At 41.5% G+C, this 17,204-nt stretch overlaps 2 protein-coding genes across 3 annotated transcripts; one reads left to right on the forward strand and one right to left on the reverse strand.

Annotated features, from left to right (window-relative positions):
• Window positions 1-516: 516 nt before the first annotated feature.
• On the reverse strand, window positions 517-5,836 carry LOC306791034 (uncharacterized protein). Of its 2 annotated transcripts, none has more exons than XM_079287639.1 (10): window positions 5,518-5,836; window positions 2,744-2,872; window positions 2,532-2,651; window positions 2,310-2,432; window positions 2,081-2,212; window positions 1,853-1,993; window positions 1,612-1,764; window positions 1,328-1,519; window positions 1,031-1,174; window positions 517-945 (listed from the first exon to the last, which is right to left on the reverse strand). In XM_079287639.1, the coding sequence occupies exons 1-10, from the start codon at window positions 5,555-5,557 to the stop codon at window positions 884-886; spliced, it is 1,236 nt and encodes a 411-aa protein (XP_079143765.1). In that variant the 5' UTR covers window positions 5,558-5,836; the 3' UTR covers window positions 517-883. The 2 variants fall into 2 exon arrangements, with proteins under 2 accessions (XP_079143765.1, XP_079143764.1); XM_079287638.1 differs by having other exon boundaries at window positions 1,612-1,779.
• Window positions 5,837-7,283: 1,447 nt separating this feature from the next.
• On the forward strand, window positions 7,284-7,838 carry LOC306791359 (peptidyl-tRNA hydrolase 2, mitochondrial-like). Its single transcript, XM_079288025.1, has one exon. It carries the CDS (start codon window positions 7,288-7,290, stop codon window positions 7,801-7,803), a length of 516 nt encoding a protein of 171 aa, XP_079144151.1. The 5' UTR covers window positions 7,284-7,287; the 3' UTR covers window positions 7,804-7,838.
• The last annotated feature ends 9,366 nt before the right edge of the window (window positions 7,839-17,204 follow it).

Here is a 17,204-nt window from a genome sequence, read left to right on the forward strand (position 1 = left end):
AAAGGCCTCCTGAGACAGTAATACAAGTGACTTAATATTCAATCTCACTAGACTGAAAATGACCAGACAAGAATAAAGAAAACGTGTGGGTGGGTGGCAAATAGAGACCGACTTATCTGTTATGAATGTCACAGTGAAAGCAGTTTAATCCAACACAAGAGAATGTCCCTGCGGCATGCTAAGAGTACACTTCATATGGAAGCAGAGATGTAACTTAATATCAATGAGCGGTAAATTATTTTCTTTTTTCAAAAACATTAAACATACCTGCAAACTCATGAGGGGTGAAAAAGGTGACTAGCCCGAAACCCTGTCGGCAGGGGGTTGGGGGGGGTTTGCGCTCCAAGAATCCGGAACATAACGTAATTTAAACTTTAACGGAGGGAAATAAAGACGCTGTAGACATCTGAACGCTGATTGGCCACGACGTCGCATTTTCTCCTCGTCTCACTCCAATCTGAGAAATGCTGGCCTAGTTGACCCCCCCCCCCCCCCCTGAAAAAAACCCTTCACGTGTATGATATATTTTGATTCAAAACGGCGAATTTCGCCGAAAAGCGACAACTTTGCAGGTATGATTAAAGGAGAGGAGGAGACGGGCTATGCAAACAACAGGCACACAAAAGTGAAATAACATCAAAGACTGTGCATAAAATGTTTTGGGAAACTACAAAAACTGGTCCCAAACTTAAAAACGAGAGTAAAAATATCAACACCTTAAATGAATATGTATGCACTGTATATAAAAGACACTTAACATGAACACTAAGTGTAATTGTTTTTTCAAGAGGCGCCTCTCTGAGGGATTTACTCTTTAGGAAGTCCTTTAAACTTGTAACTACTAAGTGCTTTGAAGTTGGCCGTCCAGCTGGAAGGTTGCTGCCTATTCTTCTTCAGGTGATTCCTCAGACTCCTCCCTCGACGTCGTCTTGTCAATCTGTGTTTCTGTGTCAGAGTGCAAGAGCTATGTTACTCTTTATTTATAGGCTCTATTACAGCAGCAATAATGACTCGGTTATGTGTTCAGTACCTTTCCTGGTTTTGTTCAGGCTCCCTGCGTCCCCAGCATCTTCAACATCACACCTCTCTAGTATAATGTTCAGGATTTTGGTCACTTGTGGGTGTTTAGCTGCCTTGGTTGAAGTTTCATCGTCTGAACTGTTCCTTGAAGACTCTGAAAAATGATTCATGAAACACAAATACATGATAGAGAGTAAGCAAATGCTTTGAATATTTGTTTGTCCGGTGAAGGGTTTTGTATCTGATCTACCACAGTTGCTTTTCCTTTCTGTCACCTAGCCAACACTGGCTGGGCCGGAGTCCTTACCTGACTCAGATGTCTTTCTTGGCTTTTTGGGAGTTGCGTTTTTCTTCTTCTTCTTCTTCTTCGGAGGTGAAGCCTTCGGAGGTGAAGCCTTCGGAGGTGAAGCCTTCGGTTTATTTTGCGATCGTTTGTCTGTGCGTTTCTTTTTCACCATATTAATCAAGGGTTCGTCATCTGAACTTTCATCGGAGAGTCCTGCAAAACAACAGTGACAGGAGCAAGGACTTGAAAAAAATCCTCTTCAAAATGATAAGTTTTGTTCATCGTCATGATTGCTGCTACGGTACCGTGTCTCTTTCTTGACGCAGTTGCTTTCTTTGTGTTTTTCTTCTCTGGCTTCTTCTTCTTGGCAACGAGCTTCACCAAGGGCACGTCCTTGTAGTCTTCGTCGTCATCGTCATCATCATCATCATCATCATCATCATCATCTGAGCAGCTGTCTGAGGATGAAGGGTCTTTCAAAATCGGAGTAGTTAGTACTAAAATGAGATTATTCTCTCTAGTCGCTGTGATAAAAGTGCTGCCTACCTTTTCGTGATTTGTCTTTAGGTTTAGTTTTCTTGCTGTTTGCTGCATTACTTTGCTCTTTAGGAGTCTGCGTCTTCTTCCTCGTCACTGCTGCCAGCGGTACATCATCCGAGCTGCCACTGGAAGCCTCTGCATATTTAACTAGAACAAAACAAGGATTTTATATACAAGTGCTATGAGAAAAAAATCATTTCAGATGACTTTTGGTTATCCCATTGGAACACCTACCCTTTACCCTCCCTGCGTTCCTTTTGGATTTTATTACCGGCAGAGTGCCAGAGGCCTTTCGCTTCGGGTAAATGTTCTTGCGGAGTTCACTCAAAGGCTCATCGTCCGAGCTATTATCGTCATCCAGCGATTCTGCGTCAGAAATGGAAGTCAAGAAAATAAGCATCTGCTGCAGAGCACAGCAACTTTCCGTTGATGCTGCATATCCAAGGAGATGAAATCCTCTCACCTTTTTTCTTTGAATTGACAGTTTTCTTTGGACGCCCTCTGGAAGTCTTCTTTGCAGCTTTAGAGGACGTTTTGGCAATTTTTACGAGTGGCTCATCATCGGAGCTATCTTCTGAGTTCATATCTGAAACAGTTGCATATATCGAAAGATTTAAAGCCATGCATTACAGACAAAACAAAAAACACAGCTGAAATATGGTTGATGATGTGGTAATATAACCACCTGTTTTCTTGTCATTTGTGCCATTAGACCTGATTGACTTGTTGCCTTTTTTCTCCGTTTTTTTAGCTGGTGCAGTTTTCCTTTTTATCAAAGGCTCGTCATCTGAAGAGTCACCCGAAGCTACAACAGGAGAAGATGTAAACAAACAAAATTCAGTGCCTTTTGCTTTTGATTGTCACAAATATTGTTTCCGTTTGATTTGATGTCCTCACCACTTTTGTCCTTTGCTGAGTTAGTGCTGGATCTGTGCCCGTTTCCACGTGACTGTCTCCCCTCCCTGCGTGGCTTCTTCAGGAGCTTTGAGAGAGGCACTTCATCATCAGAGCAGGAGCCGCTGTTTCCTAATCAGAGACAGGATGGGATGAATACCATGAATTACATCTCAAGTTTGGCCTGCTAAAATGATCATTAAAGTTCGACAGTACATTCAGACCCATTAAACTCCCCATTTTCTAGTTTGCATATCCTGATTTTACTTTAAGTATTTTCCAGTACCTGGAGCCAACTCATCAGTTGTCTCAGCAATGTTGAACAATTGTAGTTAACTACACTTTTAACTGATAATGAATGATCGTAAACTTGGCATGCAAAGTTTTTTTTCTTTGGCAAATCAAGTAAATCATGTAAAATTGTTTCCCCAGTGTTATTGTCCATCTACAGAGGAATTAAGTCATTTTTTTATTCATACTTAAAAACTGGACGTCTATAAAGGCCAGGCACGTTTGTGAATGTTAGATTATGTTTATGATGCGATTACTTTCATGGCATTTGCATCGACATTATAGATTGATAGGAAATAGAATGACAAGCTTCAAGGTTACAAGGTTCATGGGTGGAGTCAAACCAGTTATGTCACATGTACACAGTACCATTTAGGCATCCATATATATAACGTAACGATGGCCTGCCTCGGTCGGCGCTAGCTGCTATTGGCCTGTCTCGAACGATTCCGTCGTGACGCCCTTTCCGGTCATTACGCTGTCATTTTCTTCGGCGATCGCCAACCAAACGTAAATAATATTAATTCATACATATCAAATAATCTATGTGTCAAATTTCATGAATATATATGGACGTTTATATGTCTAAATACTATAGGAAAGTGACTTTGATGAGAGAAAGCAGAAAGAACGCTCGGGCGACGCTAAAACAGCTGAAACGGAAATTAAGGAGCTTTTATTGCATCATTTGGAGTTGTTGAAGCGTGATATCTTATTGTGAAGGACAGAACTACGGTCCCGGATGTGTTGACAGCATTGATGGTCATTTTTGCGACCCTGGAACAAGCGAATATCCCCGAAAAACCAGCAGCAGCCAGTGTTTACAACGAGGATAGAAGTTCGTACGGATTAGGCCAAGAGCAGTGCACGGCTAATTCACCGGTGTTAGCATCGTTTTAACGACTCTGGTAAAGGCAAAGCTAACTGTAATAATTACAACAACATTTCGTTTGAAAGGTACGAAGTTTAACTTCAGTTTAACACCATTAAATCAACTGAAAACATTACACGATCATTTTTATCAACATTGTAAGTGAATTGTATTGAAACATTAGCTAAAAACTGTCTGGTTTGGGGTACAACTCCGTTATGTGAATACCATTGAGATATCAGATATGTGGCCAATGTTCTCCACTAGTTACTAACTTCAACAGTAAAGACTGAAGTTGATCTACTAGCAAGTTTATTAGCATTAGTCAAAAAACTATGAGGGGCAGCTCCAATAACTCCAAAATGTATCTGCTTTTTAAATAATACTTTTAATAAACCTCGTAATAAAAGCGTACTCAGTATGCAGAATAGAACTTTACCTGCATAAGAACAGAGCAGCATTTATATGTTGGAGCTGGTTGACTTTTAGCTACTTTTATATACTGTGGGATCAGTGGCGGCTGGTCAATAGAGGGCCATGGGGCATGGCCCCACCATGAGCCACACAAAAATAAAAAAATAAAATTATAATAATCATAAATTATACAAATTGTCAATATTTGTGTTTTTGAACTATGGAATGTACCCAGTAATGTGTGTAAAATATGATATCTGCGCAAAATATATGCTTTTCCTGCTCGTCCTCTCCCCCTGTGTGCTCTCTGCTCGTGCTCTCTGTCTGTGTGCACGACACTCTGAGAACGCGCAGCTTGGGGGGCCTGATCGTTTTGGCCCAAAAGAGACGGGTCTATGAAGCAGTTTAGCCAATTGCTGATTCAAGATATAAATGAGTGACATACAATTTAGCCAATCAGCGCCCTCAAATAGATTCAGAGTGGGGCCAGAACGATCAGGCCCCCCTCGCTGCACGTTCTCGTCAGGAGAAGTCTCTACAGGTAACTTGGTCATGGAGGCATCAACATGTAATAGAGATGTTAAATTAACAGTGAAAACTCATCATAGCTAAATTTAACATCAGTATTCATAATTACACTTCATGTTTACTTCTCCTGATCTTTACCTCCTATAACAAGGTCCATAGGGGCATCTCAATAAATAAACATGTTATATTATATTATATAAGTGTTATTTACTGATTGTTTTCGTGTTGGAATACATGTTAAATATTTAACTGCCAAGTAATAATGCGTGTTTGATACTTACATTTTTTTTGCATTAAATCATACTGGGATGTTTGCTGAAATTGATAGGATGGCCCGACCTAGAAAATCTTCCACCAGCCGCCACTGTGTGGGATGCTTAATCTATATGTAGTATATTTTAGAAGCTCGTTATGTGTTTTTCTTTTTACGTGAAATTAGTCATTTCAGATGAATGTGGTGGGGCATAGTATGTAAATATTAAAGAATATTAAAGTAAGTCGATGATTTGATCAATGTAACATCCCCCATTTTAACTGTTCTGACAGATGTTAGCAGCACGGGTGTCAATGCTTTGTGTCCAAGTTGTAAATAAGCTAACTTGGCTACAACGCAGCCCGATAACATGGCTGCCTTCTCAGCTATAATTAAAAACAACATTGTTACTCTAACTACCTGGGGAGTCGTGTGCCACATCAGCTGTGCTGCAGTCCATCTTGTTGTTAAGTACAAGTTAGCCAACGCTCTTCATCAAAATCGCGCCAAGATGGTGGTACCGTGGTTAGCTTCTTCTTTCAGCTAGCGCTAAGTTCGCAGTTTGTTGGTTGTTGTTGTCACCAACTGTTAAGCCTTCTGGTGCGCGAACGTTACACTCCCTGTGTCCCAGAGGGTGATAAAACAAGTTGTCTAGAAACCAGTTTCTCCCGTCATAACTGGAAATATGTCACGTTTGGTTTGTTTTCTTCCGTTTCTGTTTCGGAAAGAAGGGCGAGTGTTGATGACGTTTCTTCTTCTTTGAATTGTATGGTGGCATGAAACCGTGAAGCTGCATACCGCCGCCTACTGTATCGGAGTGTTTAGTATGACATATCCCAGCAACTATTTAAAAAAAAAAACTTGGATATTGTTGAGAATAAAACTCAGGTTGAAGAGAAAACTCAGGTGAACAGACTTAGGTCGAGGCGTTTAGCTCAATTCAAGCAATAAGGTTTATTTGTAACAGAAGTATTATGTCCAGCAGTTAAACGTGCACGGACCTATAAAAGTTCACTCTGTAGGAGCGAATGAAAAGCTAAAAAGGCTCTTAGACAGAGTGCGCATGCGTTTATGTATAGGTCCTCCTTTTGGAGCCTATTGGTTAAAGCAAAGTTGGAGGCGGATCTGTTTCTAGCGTTCAAATGGCCTGATGGAGACTGGGCATCTCCGCCCACACTGGCTCACGTCCGGATCCCGCCTTTTCTGGAACGTCAGTGTGTGTGAAATGTTGATGTAACAGCATATTGTTATGTTTGGCCGACTAGATAAGCTAGGCGCTAGATATGCTCTAGTCTAACGAGCAGACTTATAAACGCACTGTTACAACTCCTTCATAGTGTCATATTGCTTTTCAGAGAATTATGATGATAAGTTCATCGTAGATGCAAAAGTATACTTATGTACAATATGTTATGTTGAACATTGTTGCTCCTGAATGGATCACAGCCAACCCAATTATGTTCAACACAGCTCATGTCCTTGGTCATGGTGCCACAGCACTTAAAAGAATAAACTTCATCATTCTCAAAATTCTGACCCTTTGTTTTTTAGTAACAGCATTTACTTGTACTTTTACTTTCAATGAACAGGTTATGATGTTCATTTAATGTTCAGGTTATGATGTACATTTAATATCAGAAAATTACTTTTGACACTTAAGTACTTTTGTACTTAAGTACAATAAATATCAGATACTTTAAGACTTTTACTCAAGTAGTATTCTGACTTTTTACTTTTACTGGAGTAGTTTTCCAGTAAGGTATCTTTACTTTTACTCAAGTATGGCTTTTGAGTACTTTATACACCACTGACTATAGGCATAATGCACTATAAACTGTTATGTTAGACACGCAGAAGAAAAGGATAGAATCAGTTCTGCAAACATACATTGGGCAAATACCCTTTTCAAAAGTTCAACACAATGAGTAGCCGTTCTAGAGCTTTTAAGATTTACTTTCAATCTCAATTTGTAAACTAACATGGAGGAAAAATACTTTTTAGTGCACAGAAGACAACTGGGGAAGAAAGTGTAATCAAATCAAAAGCTCCAAAACAGTCAGTGAATTGACCTTGTGGTGAGATTGTTTTGTTAATTGCTGCTTCCAATGTTTCAAATAAACTTCTAATAGTTTATAGGTGTATACGTGACATGTATGTACTTTATTCTGTCATTTTTGCAGGCTGAACAACATGGACTTGGTATATGGACCATTGGGCCTGGGTGTCGTAGCAGGACTGGGCTGTGGGCTCCTGCTTGGTTGGCACCTTCGGGCTCGCCTGGGCCCGACATCCAAAAGACTGATTACGGCGATGGGGAACGGCTCTGGTGAAGCAACAGTGATGGGAGAAGGAGGCGAGTTCAAGATGATACTGGTGGTCCGAAATGACCTGAAGATGGGTAAAGGGAAGGTCGCTGCCCAGTGCTCCCATGCTGCTGTGTCGGCTTACAAGCAGGTTCAGCGCAGGAACCCTGAGCTCCTCAAACAGTGGGAGTACTGCGGCCAGCCCAAGGTGGTGGTGAAGGCCCCCGATGAGGACACTCTGATCGACCTGCTGGGTCATGCCAAAGAAGTGGGGCTTCCCATCAGCCTGATTCAGGACGCAGGAAGGACTCAAATCGCCCCCGGATCACGCACCGTGCTGGGTATCGGTCCCGGCCCAGCTGATCTGATTGACAAAGTCACTGGACACTTGAAGCTCTACTAGTTTGGGCTACCATGAGTTTATATTTTTATAAAATAATTTACTCAAATACATGTTAAACTACTTTGATTTTTGTTGTGCAGTGTTGGGCACTTACAGTCATCATTTTTGTTGACTCTTGAATACCAGTAATGGCTTGGTGTATTACTCTCAGATACTTGTGACAGCGGCAAAAACATCACAAACACTGGTCATGTTCAGTCCACCTATGTCTGAAGACATGATGCTCAGAGCAAACGGATGGGTATTGTTGATCAGAATCCCAGCACAATAAAATAAAAAACACTTCATTGCAGACATTTTGACTTGACAAAGCAGGAAAAACCAATGGCTGTGAGCTGGTATGTAAGATAGCAGTGCCCCGACTAATAAATGAAATGTTGATACCTTTGCTAATCTGCAATACACGAGTGTCCCAAAATCTCTTTATACAAGTAAAGACGAATCCTAATCCCACGAAATGAATTCAGAAATTGTCAGTTATATTGCAAAGCTTTCATCAAATACAATGGAGGTCACTGAAATGAAGTTCGACTTGATAGTTTGCAGTAGAGCTGGTTACATCAGTGTCATCAATATTGATATTCGACTGGATGGCATTTGTATTTAATAAAATCAAAGTATCTAAATATGTTTTCTAGTCTTAGACGCTGCAGTCCAGTTGACCATGCTGATATAATTTGTTCCAGATAATCCTATCCATGTAGTCTTATTGTACATCTACTGAACAATATTAAATTACAATCTTCCAGCTGTTTTGAGAAATAAAAAATGTTACGAATGACTAACTCGCCTTTCTAGTCTGCGTTACTCCTAGCACCCATTGATTTGTATCACCAGAAGGTGCTAGTACTACATCCTTGCGCATAAAGTGAGCCAATGCTGCTGTTTAACTGACCCGAGCATAAGAAGATAGACATCACACAAGGTAGACCAATTAAGAGGACCATGTTGCAAGTCATTTCAACACTACAGTAAAATGGCATCCAGCTGAATAAAGAGCTCTCGAACAGTCTCCATGAATGAGACGAAAGTCATTATTCCAAGTGCGAGTAATAAACGTTTCTACAATATCAAACTGGAACACAAACTACAGCATCTCATTCAGCTGCACATTACAGCTGATGGTCTCACAGCTCAGTATTTATCATTCCCATCAGAAGCATAACATCATGGCCCTTTAGTTAGGCTGAATGTGCAGCTATGTCAGTGGATGTAGTGTAAATGTAACTCGCAGCTTCACTCCTGCACAGTACAAGTAAGACACAATCAGACCGTTCTTGACAAACAAGAAGCCTTTATTTTTAAGTGGAAAACAAAACCGCTGTTTCATTCGTTAGGATCCTGATTATGCACAAAGTATCTCAAGTGCACAATTTAAATCCAAGGTAATTTAGATAATATAAGTTCAAAGGAGTTAATGACTGATTTCCTGTATATACGCAAGCCTTTGATAAAAACTTCAAATTACCACAAGTCCTGTGATACGGTTTCTGAATTAGAGGAGCGGGTCAACTGAAGAGGTCAAAAGATAACCCTCAACAGGACACGAAGGAGAATAAAGTTTGAAAAATCGCTCCTGCACACTAACAGTGAATGATATCCAGCAGAAACAAACCACAGCAGTAAGAGGGGGCATGTTAGTCAAACGGGTCTGCAGTCCCTCCTGAGGTGGCATGGTCCCACATTAGAGCAGTATTTAAAGCACATGGAAATATCGTCTGAACACAAATTTGTTTGGAGAGTCCTGCATAGGCTTTGCAGGGAAGAATCTAACTTTCCTGTAAATCGTATGTAAAATACTCTTGTGTTTTCAGTGTGGGGACATGACTGGTACAACGCAGTGTTTCAGGATTGTGGTGACGGAAGCGGCGGTCTCATGTTCAAATATAGAAGAACACAATAGCGTTTTTTTTGTGTCTGAATATACAATAATTAAATGCATTTTACAGTCGGACAGAAGAAGCTGCTCACACACACGCATCAAGAGGAAGAGGTTCCACATTAATTTTCTTTTCACTACAGAGTGCAAATCAGATGCTTCACAACAAACCTTTTTTTTCTTCTTTTTTTTTAACTGAGAAGACTGCTCACAAGCCCCCCATTGTACATAAACCCTTTCCCATTCAAATAAAATAAGACAAAAGAAAAATGGATCAAGTCAATACGGAATGTAAGAAAATTTATCTTTGTGATTCAATCTTTTTCTTTGACAACATAAATAAAAATGAGTTCTTCATGACAGTTTAAAAAGGGGTGAGAAAAAAAGGGGGTTGTCTGTGTTATTCCCGGTGGGGGGGGGGGGGGGGGGGGCAGAGAGAGACACTAATGGTCTGGTGAAGGACTGAGGGATGGCTGGTTGCTCCAGACTGCATGTGGAGAGAAGGGGGCGGGGTCTTTACATGCCGTAGCCAAAGCCTGGCTGAGCTGCTGGCTGACTGTATCCTGCAGGCGCCTGGTAGCCGTAAGGTTGCTGAGGGACCACCGGTACGCTGGGGCCCGCTGTCAGCATCAACTGGGGCGTGCCTGCAAGAAACACACACAGGTAAGTTTCCAACATGTAACTGGTCTGTTTTATTCTAACCAGAGCCAGTGGAAGATGTTTTTGAAGCAAAATTTAACATTGGTCTCTATGGAGCAGAAAGTTGGTTTTATTCTCAATTAACGGCTTCTGTGTGAAATGTGGAAATCTGTGGGATTCCACAGTCATTTTTCTACGAAAGGACAAGATTAGCTACTTCTACATCCAGAAATTATGCATGAAGAGTGAAGATCTTAGTGAAAGTCTATAATGCTATTACTCTCTCTTTCTTTCTTCTCGCTCTCTCTCACTCATTCTTTCTTCTCCCTCTATCTCTCTGTGTGTCTCTCTCTCATACAGTCTTTCAGGTCTTAGGGATCCACCCCCCCACCCACACACACTACTACTACTATTACTACTACTACTACTACTGTGATGTTAAATACTACGACCAATACTACAGCTATTACTATGACTACTGATACTACGTCTTCTACTACTTCTTCTAATTTCTAATACTTCAACTACTAATAATACTTCTACTACAACTACAACTTCTACTACAAATATCACTACTACTAGTACTTATTCTAATGCTACTAATACTTCTACTAATAATACTTATACTACAACTTATACTACTACAAATATCACCACTGATGAATTTTTTTAAGCCTCAGAAACTGTTCAAATATCAAAATGTTCAGCTCTTTCAGGAGAGGTGTGATATGACTTTTCATATTTGTAATCTTTAAACTCTTTGAATTATTAAGCTTTTTGCAATTCGTTTTTGAATTGGATATCTATTTTCAGCAATGTTTTTGCCATCAATTTCAGTTTTCAGCATTCCAACGCATTTTCAGCAGGAAATGCTTTTTCTAGTACTAATTATAATCAACACGATTGTTTTGATGTAATGTTGTAAAGAAGATAACACTTTATTGATTACTTGGTGAAATTAACAAGCAGCACAGCAGATAACGTATATATCTCTCTCTCTCTCTCTCTCTAATAACCTCTGTTTATGTGTGTCAGACATTATGATTATGTCACTTTAAAACATATTGGCTGTGCATAAAAACAAAAGACATAACACACATGTGACAACACATTGGTGGGCATCACACTCACAACATGTTCTCTTTGTGCTAATCACTATATGGGCCTTGACAGGTTGCACGCTCCAGTCTGAGACATTAAAGTGCTCACTATTCCCACTCCAGCGACAGCGACGCCAGCAGACACTACTGCGTTCAGTAGACCTTTGGCACAGCGAAACCACCGACTGGTCTGAGTCTCAGCAGCTGGAGCTGGCAAGACGCTTCCTTCAGACTTGACATCATTGTCATGCTGAGCCCCCTTTAGATCCTGCTCAAGGTCATTGATTTTGGCCGACTTGACTTCATTGTCATCCTTAGAACATTATTAGCCTTGCAGTTCTCTCCTGAACGCTTCGTCTTGAAAAGAAGGATTTCACATCCTGCTTCGCTCTTCACGTCCTGCTAGCATTCTCTGGAGTACAGTGCCTTCTAGTGGCTTTAGTGGCAACATCATTGTTCCCACTAGGTCTGTTACTTAGAAAACTATTGCTGGAATAAACAAGTGTGCTCACTTTAAAACATATTGGCTGTGCATAAAAACAAAAGACATAACACACATGTGACAACACATTGGTGGGCATCACACTCACAACATGTTCTCTTTGTGCTAATCACTATATGGGCCTTGACAGGTTGCACGCTCCAGTCTGAGACATTAAAGTGCTCACTATTCCCACTCCAGCGATAGCGACGCCAGCAGACACTACTGCGTTCAGTAGACCTTTGGCACAGCGAAACCACCGACTGGTCTGAGTCTCAGCAGCTGGAGCTGGCAAGACGCTTCCTTCAGACTTGACATCATTGTCATGCTGAGCCCCCTTTAGCTCCTGCTCAAGGTCATTGATTTTGGCCGACTTGACATCATTGTCATCCTTAGCTCCCTTTAGCTGCTGCTTAAGGTCATTGATTTTGGCCCACTTGACATCATTGTCATCCTTAGCTCCATTTAGCTCCTGCTCAAGGCCTTTGATTTTGGCTGACTTGACATCATTGCCATGTTTAGCTCCCTTTAGCTGCTGCTTGCGGTCATTGATTTTGGCCGACTTGACATCAATGTCATGCTTAGCTCCATTTAGCTCCTGCTCAAGGTCATTGATTTTGGCCGACTTGACATCATTGTCATCATTAGCTCCCTTTAGCTCCTGCTCAAGGTCATTGATTTTGGCCGACTTGACATCATTGTCATCCTTAGCTCCCTTTAGCTCCTGCTCAAGGTCATTGATTTTGGCCGACTTGACATCATTGTCATCCTTAGCTCCATTTAGCTCCTGCTCAAGGTCATTGATTTTGGCCGACTTGACATCATTGTCATCCTTAGCTCCATTTAGCTCCTGCTCAAGGCCTTTGATTTTGGCTGACTTGACATCATTGCCATGTTTAGCTCCCTTTAGCTGCTGCTTGCGGTCATTGATTTTGGCCGACTTGACATCAATGTCATGCTTAGCTCCATTTAGCTCCTGCTCAAGGTCATTGATTTTGGCCGACTTGACATCATTGTCATCATTAGCTCCCTTTAGCTCCTGCTCAAGGTCATTGATTTTGGTCGACTTGACATCAATGTCATGTTTAGCTCCCTTTAGCTCCTGCTCAAGGTCATTGATTTTGGCCGACTTGACATCAATGTCATGTTTAGCTCCCTTTAGCTGCCGCTTGCGGTCATTGATTTTGGCCAAATTGACATCATTGCCATGCTTAGCTACCTGCAGCTGGTACTCAAGGTGGTTGATTTTGTCCGACATGACATATTTGTCATGGTCATGCTCCTTTAGAAGCTGCCGACATTCATTCAGTACGGCCGATGTGACATCATTGTCATCCTTAGCTCTCTGCTCTGCTCCCTTTAGCTGCTGCTCAAGGTCTTTAATTTTGGCCCACATGCCATCAATTTCATGGTCATGCTCCTTTTGAAGCTGCCAACGGTCATTCAGTATGGCCGATTTGAAATCATTGTCGTGCTTAGCTCCCTTTAGCTTCGGCTGAAACTCATGAATTCGGGTCGACAGGTCATCATCGTACCGCTGATTCAACCCTTGACACTCCATACGTGGATTCATTTTAGCCGGATTCATATTTATTTATTCAAATAAGGAAGTTATAATTGCCTGTACTGGTGTCTCTGGAAAGTTGCTTCCACTGTAGGCTGCTGGTGTCTTGAAACTTCTCAATAACAAACAATTGGACAAAAAACATCTGAGGTAGGTGGGTTATATAGTTTCTTTGCCTTTCATCTCTTTTCCACGTCATAGCGTTCTAGAGTCTGTTTCTGAACTGACGTCATTTGCGTTCGATCTTGACGAATCATGTGTGACGTCATACTATGCGCCAGCTGTGGCCGTTTGGAGACCGAATGCGTCACCGTGGCTGCGACGAAGCGGTCCCATTTAGAAGACTCCTTCCAATGTATAAATACAGAAAAGAATAAAAGTATGATTAACGTATGTTAGTGAGGTATGCGATCCGAACCGCATTCTTAAGCACGATTAGTCAAGTCGGGGAGCCAGACTGAAGCAACCGATTCCTAGCAAATCATCCCTGTGGATGGCATCCCTCTTCACTTGATTCTAGCCGAGGTTTCAAGACAGTTTGGTCCATATATTGGAGGGAGAAGGACGACAAGGAGGCGAACTGTTGCTGCGCCTGCACAGCTTCATTCGTACACTCACTCTTTCTGTTGCATTCAACACACATGTCCATATCCGCTAGAAGGGCGCCTCTTTCTATCTCTAAGATGGAGCAGGCAGTTGAAACTAGTTCTCTGTAAGACTATGTGACATTTAACTGGGGTGTTGAACACGGGGGAGATTATGCGAAATCGCGATGCCTCTAAACAGTTTAGCCCTGGTTATCAGGAGATATGACAAGTCGCACATAAGGTTGAACCGGTTAAACAGACCTGCGTCTGTTGTCAAGAAACCCTCCGTTGCCCTGAAGTGTACGGAGGAACACATACACACATACATCACACACACACACACACACCCCCACCACCTCAGGCGGGCTCCTCAGTTCAAGGGAAGTCCAAGGGTTGAGCCAGCAAAATTACACAAAGAACGGCCATGAAGGGGTGGGGGCCAAATTGCACGCACAAGGCCACCAGGAGGCCTGGGGGAGTTTGAGGAAGAGACCTCGTTAATCATTAGTCTAGAGAAGAAAGAAGGGAAAATCCCAGACGAAGTTACAAAGACAGAGTCAGCAGTTCCAGGAAAAAACTATAGGGCGGTCAGATCAGTAGATTAGCCTGGGGGTAGGCCTAAATAACCTGCCCTTGACAGTGGCGGCATTAAGTCTGCTGGGGAGCTCATATCGACACACAGAGAGACCCGGCTTTCTGAAAAATACGCTGATGCAAGGTTTTTTTTGCCTAAATCAATCAAATGATGTTGGAAATTCTGTTTGAAGATGTGATTGATGTGAAGGGTAAGAATACGCTTGAAGCGAGCGAACCAGCCCGTATTGGTATAAATAAGAGCCGTTTGTAACAGCAAGGCAGAAGTGTGGGGGAGACCAGAGGGTACGGTTGGTTAATGCTGAAATCTTTTCTCAGAAAGATTAAAACTCTGTCTGTAGACTGCTTTGAAGGGGTTTTAATACTTAGGTGATTTTTTCGTATATTTTTTAGTTAACACTTTTTCTCTGTATTTTGGACCAAGAGATTACACTTTGATTTGAATACAAATAAATAAAAACGAATTGGTACTTTTCGACCGACTCCATTTCTTCAAATTTCCAGAGAAGCCATAAAAGAGGTGGTCACACCTCACCGGACCTCCCACTGCCCCTGAGGTAAGTTTGAGCGACATCCAGCTCGGCACACTACTGATGGCATTCCTGACATGCTCCGAACATCCTAATACTTATTCGAATTATTTTCGCTTTAAACTAAGAGAAGTCCTCCGGGAGAGACCAGCTTGCGTTTGAAAGAGCTTTATATCTGTTTGGGCTCTCAAGCAGGATCTTATCAATTACGAAAGGATTAAGAAAAATCTAAACAAAAGAAATAAAAGAGACAAAATAAATACTGGACTCTTATAAAACCAAATAATCGTCCGAGCGACAGACTACACTGTCTATGTGAGTGGCTGCGGGTCACGTCAGATAAGACAGTAAGCCAGCTTTGGACCGGGCTGGTGGTCAAATAATTAAAGAATATTCGGTACAATATTATAACCCGGTAAAGATCAATCTTAGGGTACAGCAGTGCGCGAGGCAAACCAGGGAGGATTGGGGAACCTTTTCTTCTCCCCATATCTCCCGCCCGGTCAGATGTGAAAATCATATAGGGTACGGAGGAAAAATCTATCCTCTCCTTCTAGCCAAATCTTAAGGCAAATAGGGGTTCACACAGGGATGGGCCCAGATCCACCGGGCACGCGTCACGTGGAGTCTGGGTCCCTCTAGTGTATCGCAAGGGTTGATACACTGCTGGCAGAGCCTTCTGCCTTCTGGGCATCAATGTTGGTACGAAGATAACTCTGCTCAATCTTTCATGCGTTTCACATGAAAGGCCTCCTATTTGCTTATTACTAACTATTTCCAGATGAATTGAAAATATTTACATAAGGAATCTAGTTTTAATAACCCAAATAGAAATAATAAAAAATAAAAAAAAATTAATAATTATTAATTAATTAATTTTTCAAATTTTTATTATCGAATCAAAAAACGTGAGGGGTCACCCCCCAGAAATCACGTAACAGGGGCAAAGGCTATCCTTCAGAGTTCTGAGACTTTCCACCTTGTTCAGGCCCGCCTGGAGTTTTTTACCTTCTTGCACTAGAACTCACATATCCGCGTATAAGCTGTGTATGTGAATGTATATTTTATTTACAATATAAAGTATTGTACTAAAGTATTTAATGTACTTGTACTCCACTTGAGCATTTCCATTTTATCCAAATGTCCACTAGGTTACTCAACTACATTTGGTTACTCAACTACATTTGTCGAACAGATTAAGTCACTTTTCAGTTTGCAATGTTTCATACGTTTCCTGCCCGGTGAAAAGCATGTATCACCATGATCATGTTTGCTTTTTAAAAGCCATTCAAAAGTGATAGATTAATTTAAACCCTATAGGGTTAATTTAATTTAATTTAAACCATATAGGGTGAGGGTTTAAATTAAGGTGTAAGGTAGTGATGTTACGAGATGTGCCGACGCTTCGAAGCGTGTGTCGAGTAATGGAGGGGGCGTTTCCTTGAAGCGCGTATCGAGGCTTGCTTCATTTAGGGGAGGAGCCAAAAATGATGACGTCCGAAGCCTCGCTGCCCGGCTGTACCACGTGACTGCTTCGGGAAGTGGTTCAGATTTTGCCGAGAGGTTTGACAGCAATATAAACCACTCAGGCTCCATTCAAAATGTGGGTTGTTGGTGGAGAGTTGTGAGTTTGGATAGTTTGGATGGCGTTTATATAGTTTGGAGAGTTTAGAGAGAGATAGTTTGGATCGCGTTTATATAGTTTGGAGAGTTTAGAGAGAGATAGTTTGGATCGCGTTTATATAGTTTGGAGAGTTTAGAGAGAGATAGTTTGGATCGCGTTTATATAGTTTGGAGAGTTTAGAGAGAGATAGTTTGGAGAGTGAGGAGAGTGAGGAGAGAAGGATAGGTGATAAGATGGAGCCAGCTAGGAAGAGGAGGATTTCCCCTGTGTGGGAACACTTTGATTTGATAACTCCTAATAAGGTAAGCTAAATCTAACTCTATTTCAGACACATTAGGTTTGCTTATCAAGAACTGTATTTTTCACAGTTTCTTATTTTATTCAAAGGTGAGGTGTTTATTGT

The sequence above is a fragment of the Melanostigma gelatinosum genome (assembly GCF_949748355.1).
Source record: "Melanostigma gelatinosum genome assembly, chromosome: 17".
NCBI lineage: Eukaryota > Metazoa > Chordata > Actinopteri > Perciformes > Zoarcidae > Melanostigma > Melanostigma gelatinosum.

Bases quoted from the DNA above. Each gene is read 5' to 3' on its own strand.
- LOC306791034 (XM_079287638.1), bottom strand. From the start codon at position 5,557: ATGGACTGCAGCACAGCTGATGTGGCACACGACTCCCCAG. The intron at 2,652-2,743 runs GTGAGGACATCA...CTCCTGTTGTAG, and splicing joins CTCAGCAAAGGACAAAAGTG to CTTCGGGTGACTCTTCAGAT. The intron at 1,994-2,080 runs GTAGGTGTTCCA...GTTTTGTTCTAG, and splicing joins GAACGCAGGGAGGGTAAAGG to TTAAATATGCAGAGGCTTCC.
- LOC306791359 (XM_079288025.1), top strand. From the start codon at position 7,288: ATGGACTTGGTATATGGACCATTGGGCCTGGGTGTCGTAGCAGGACTG.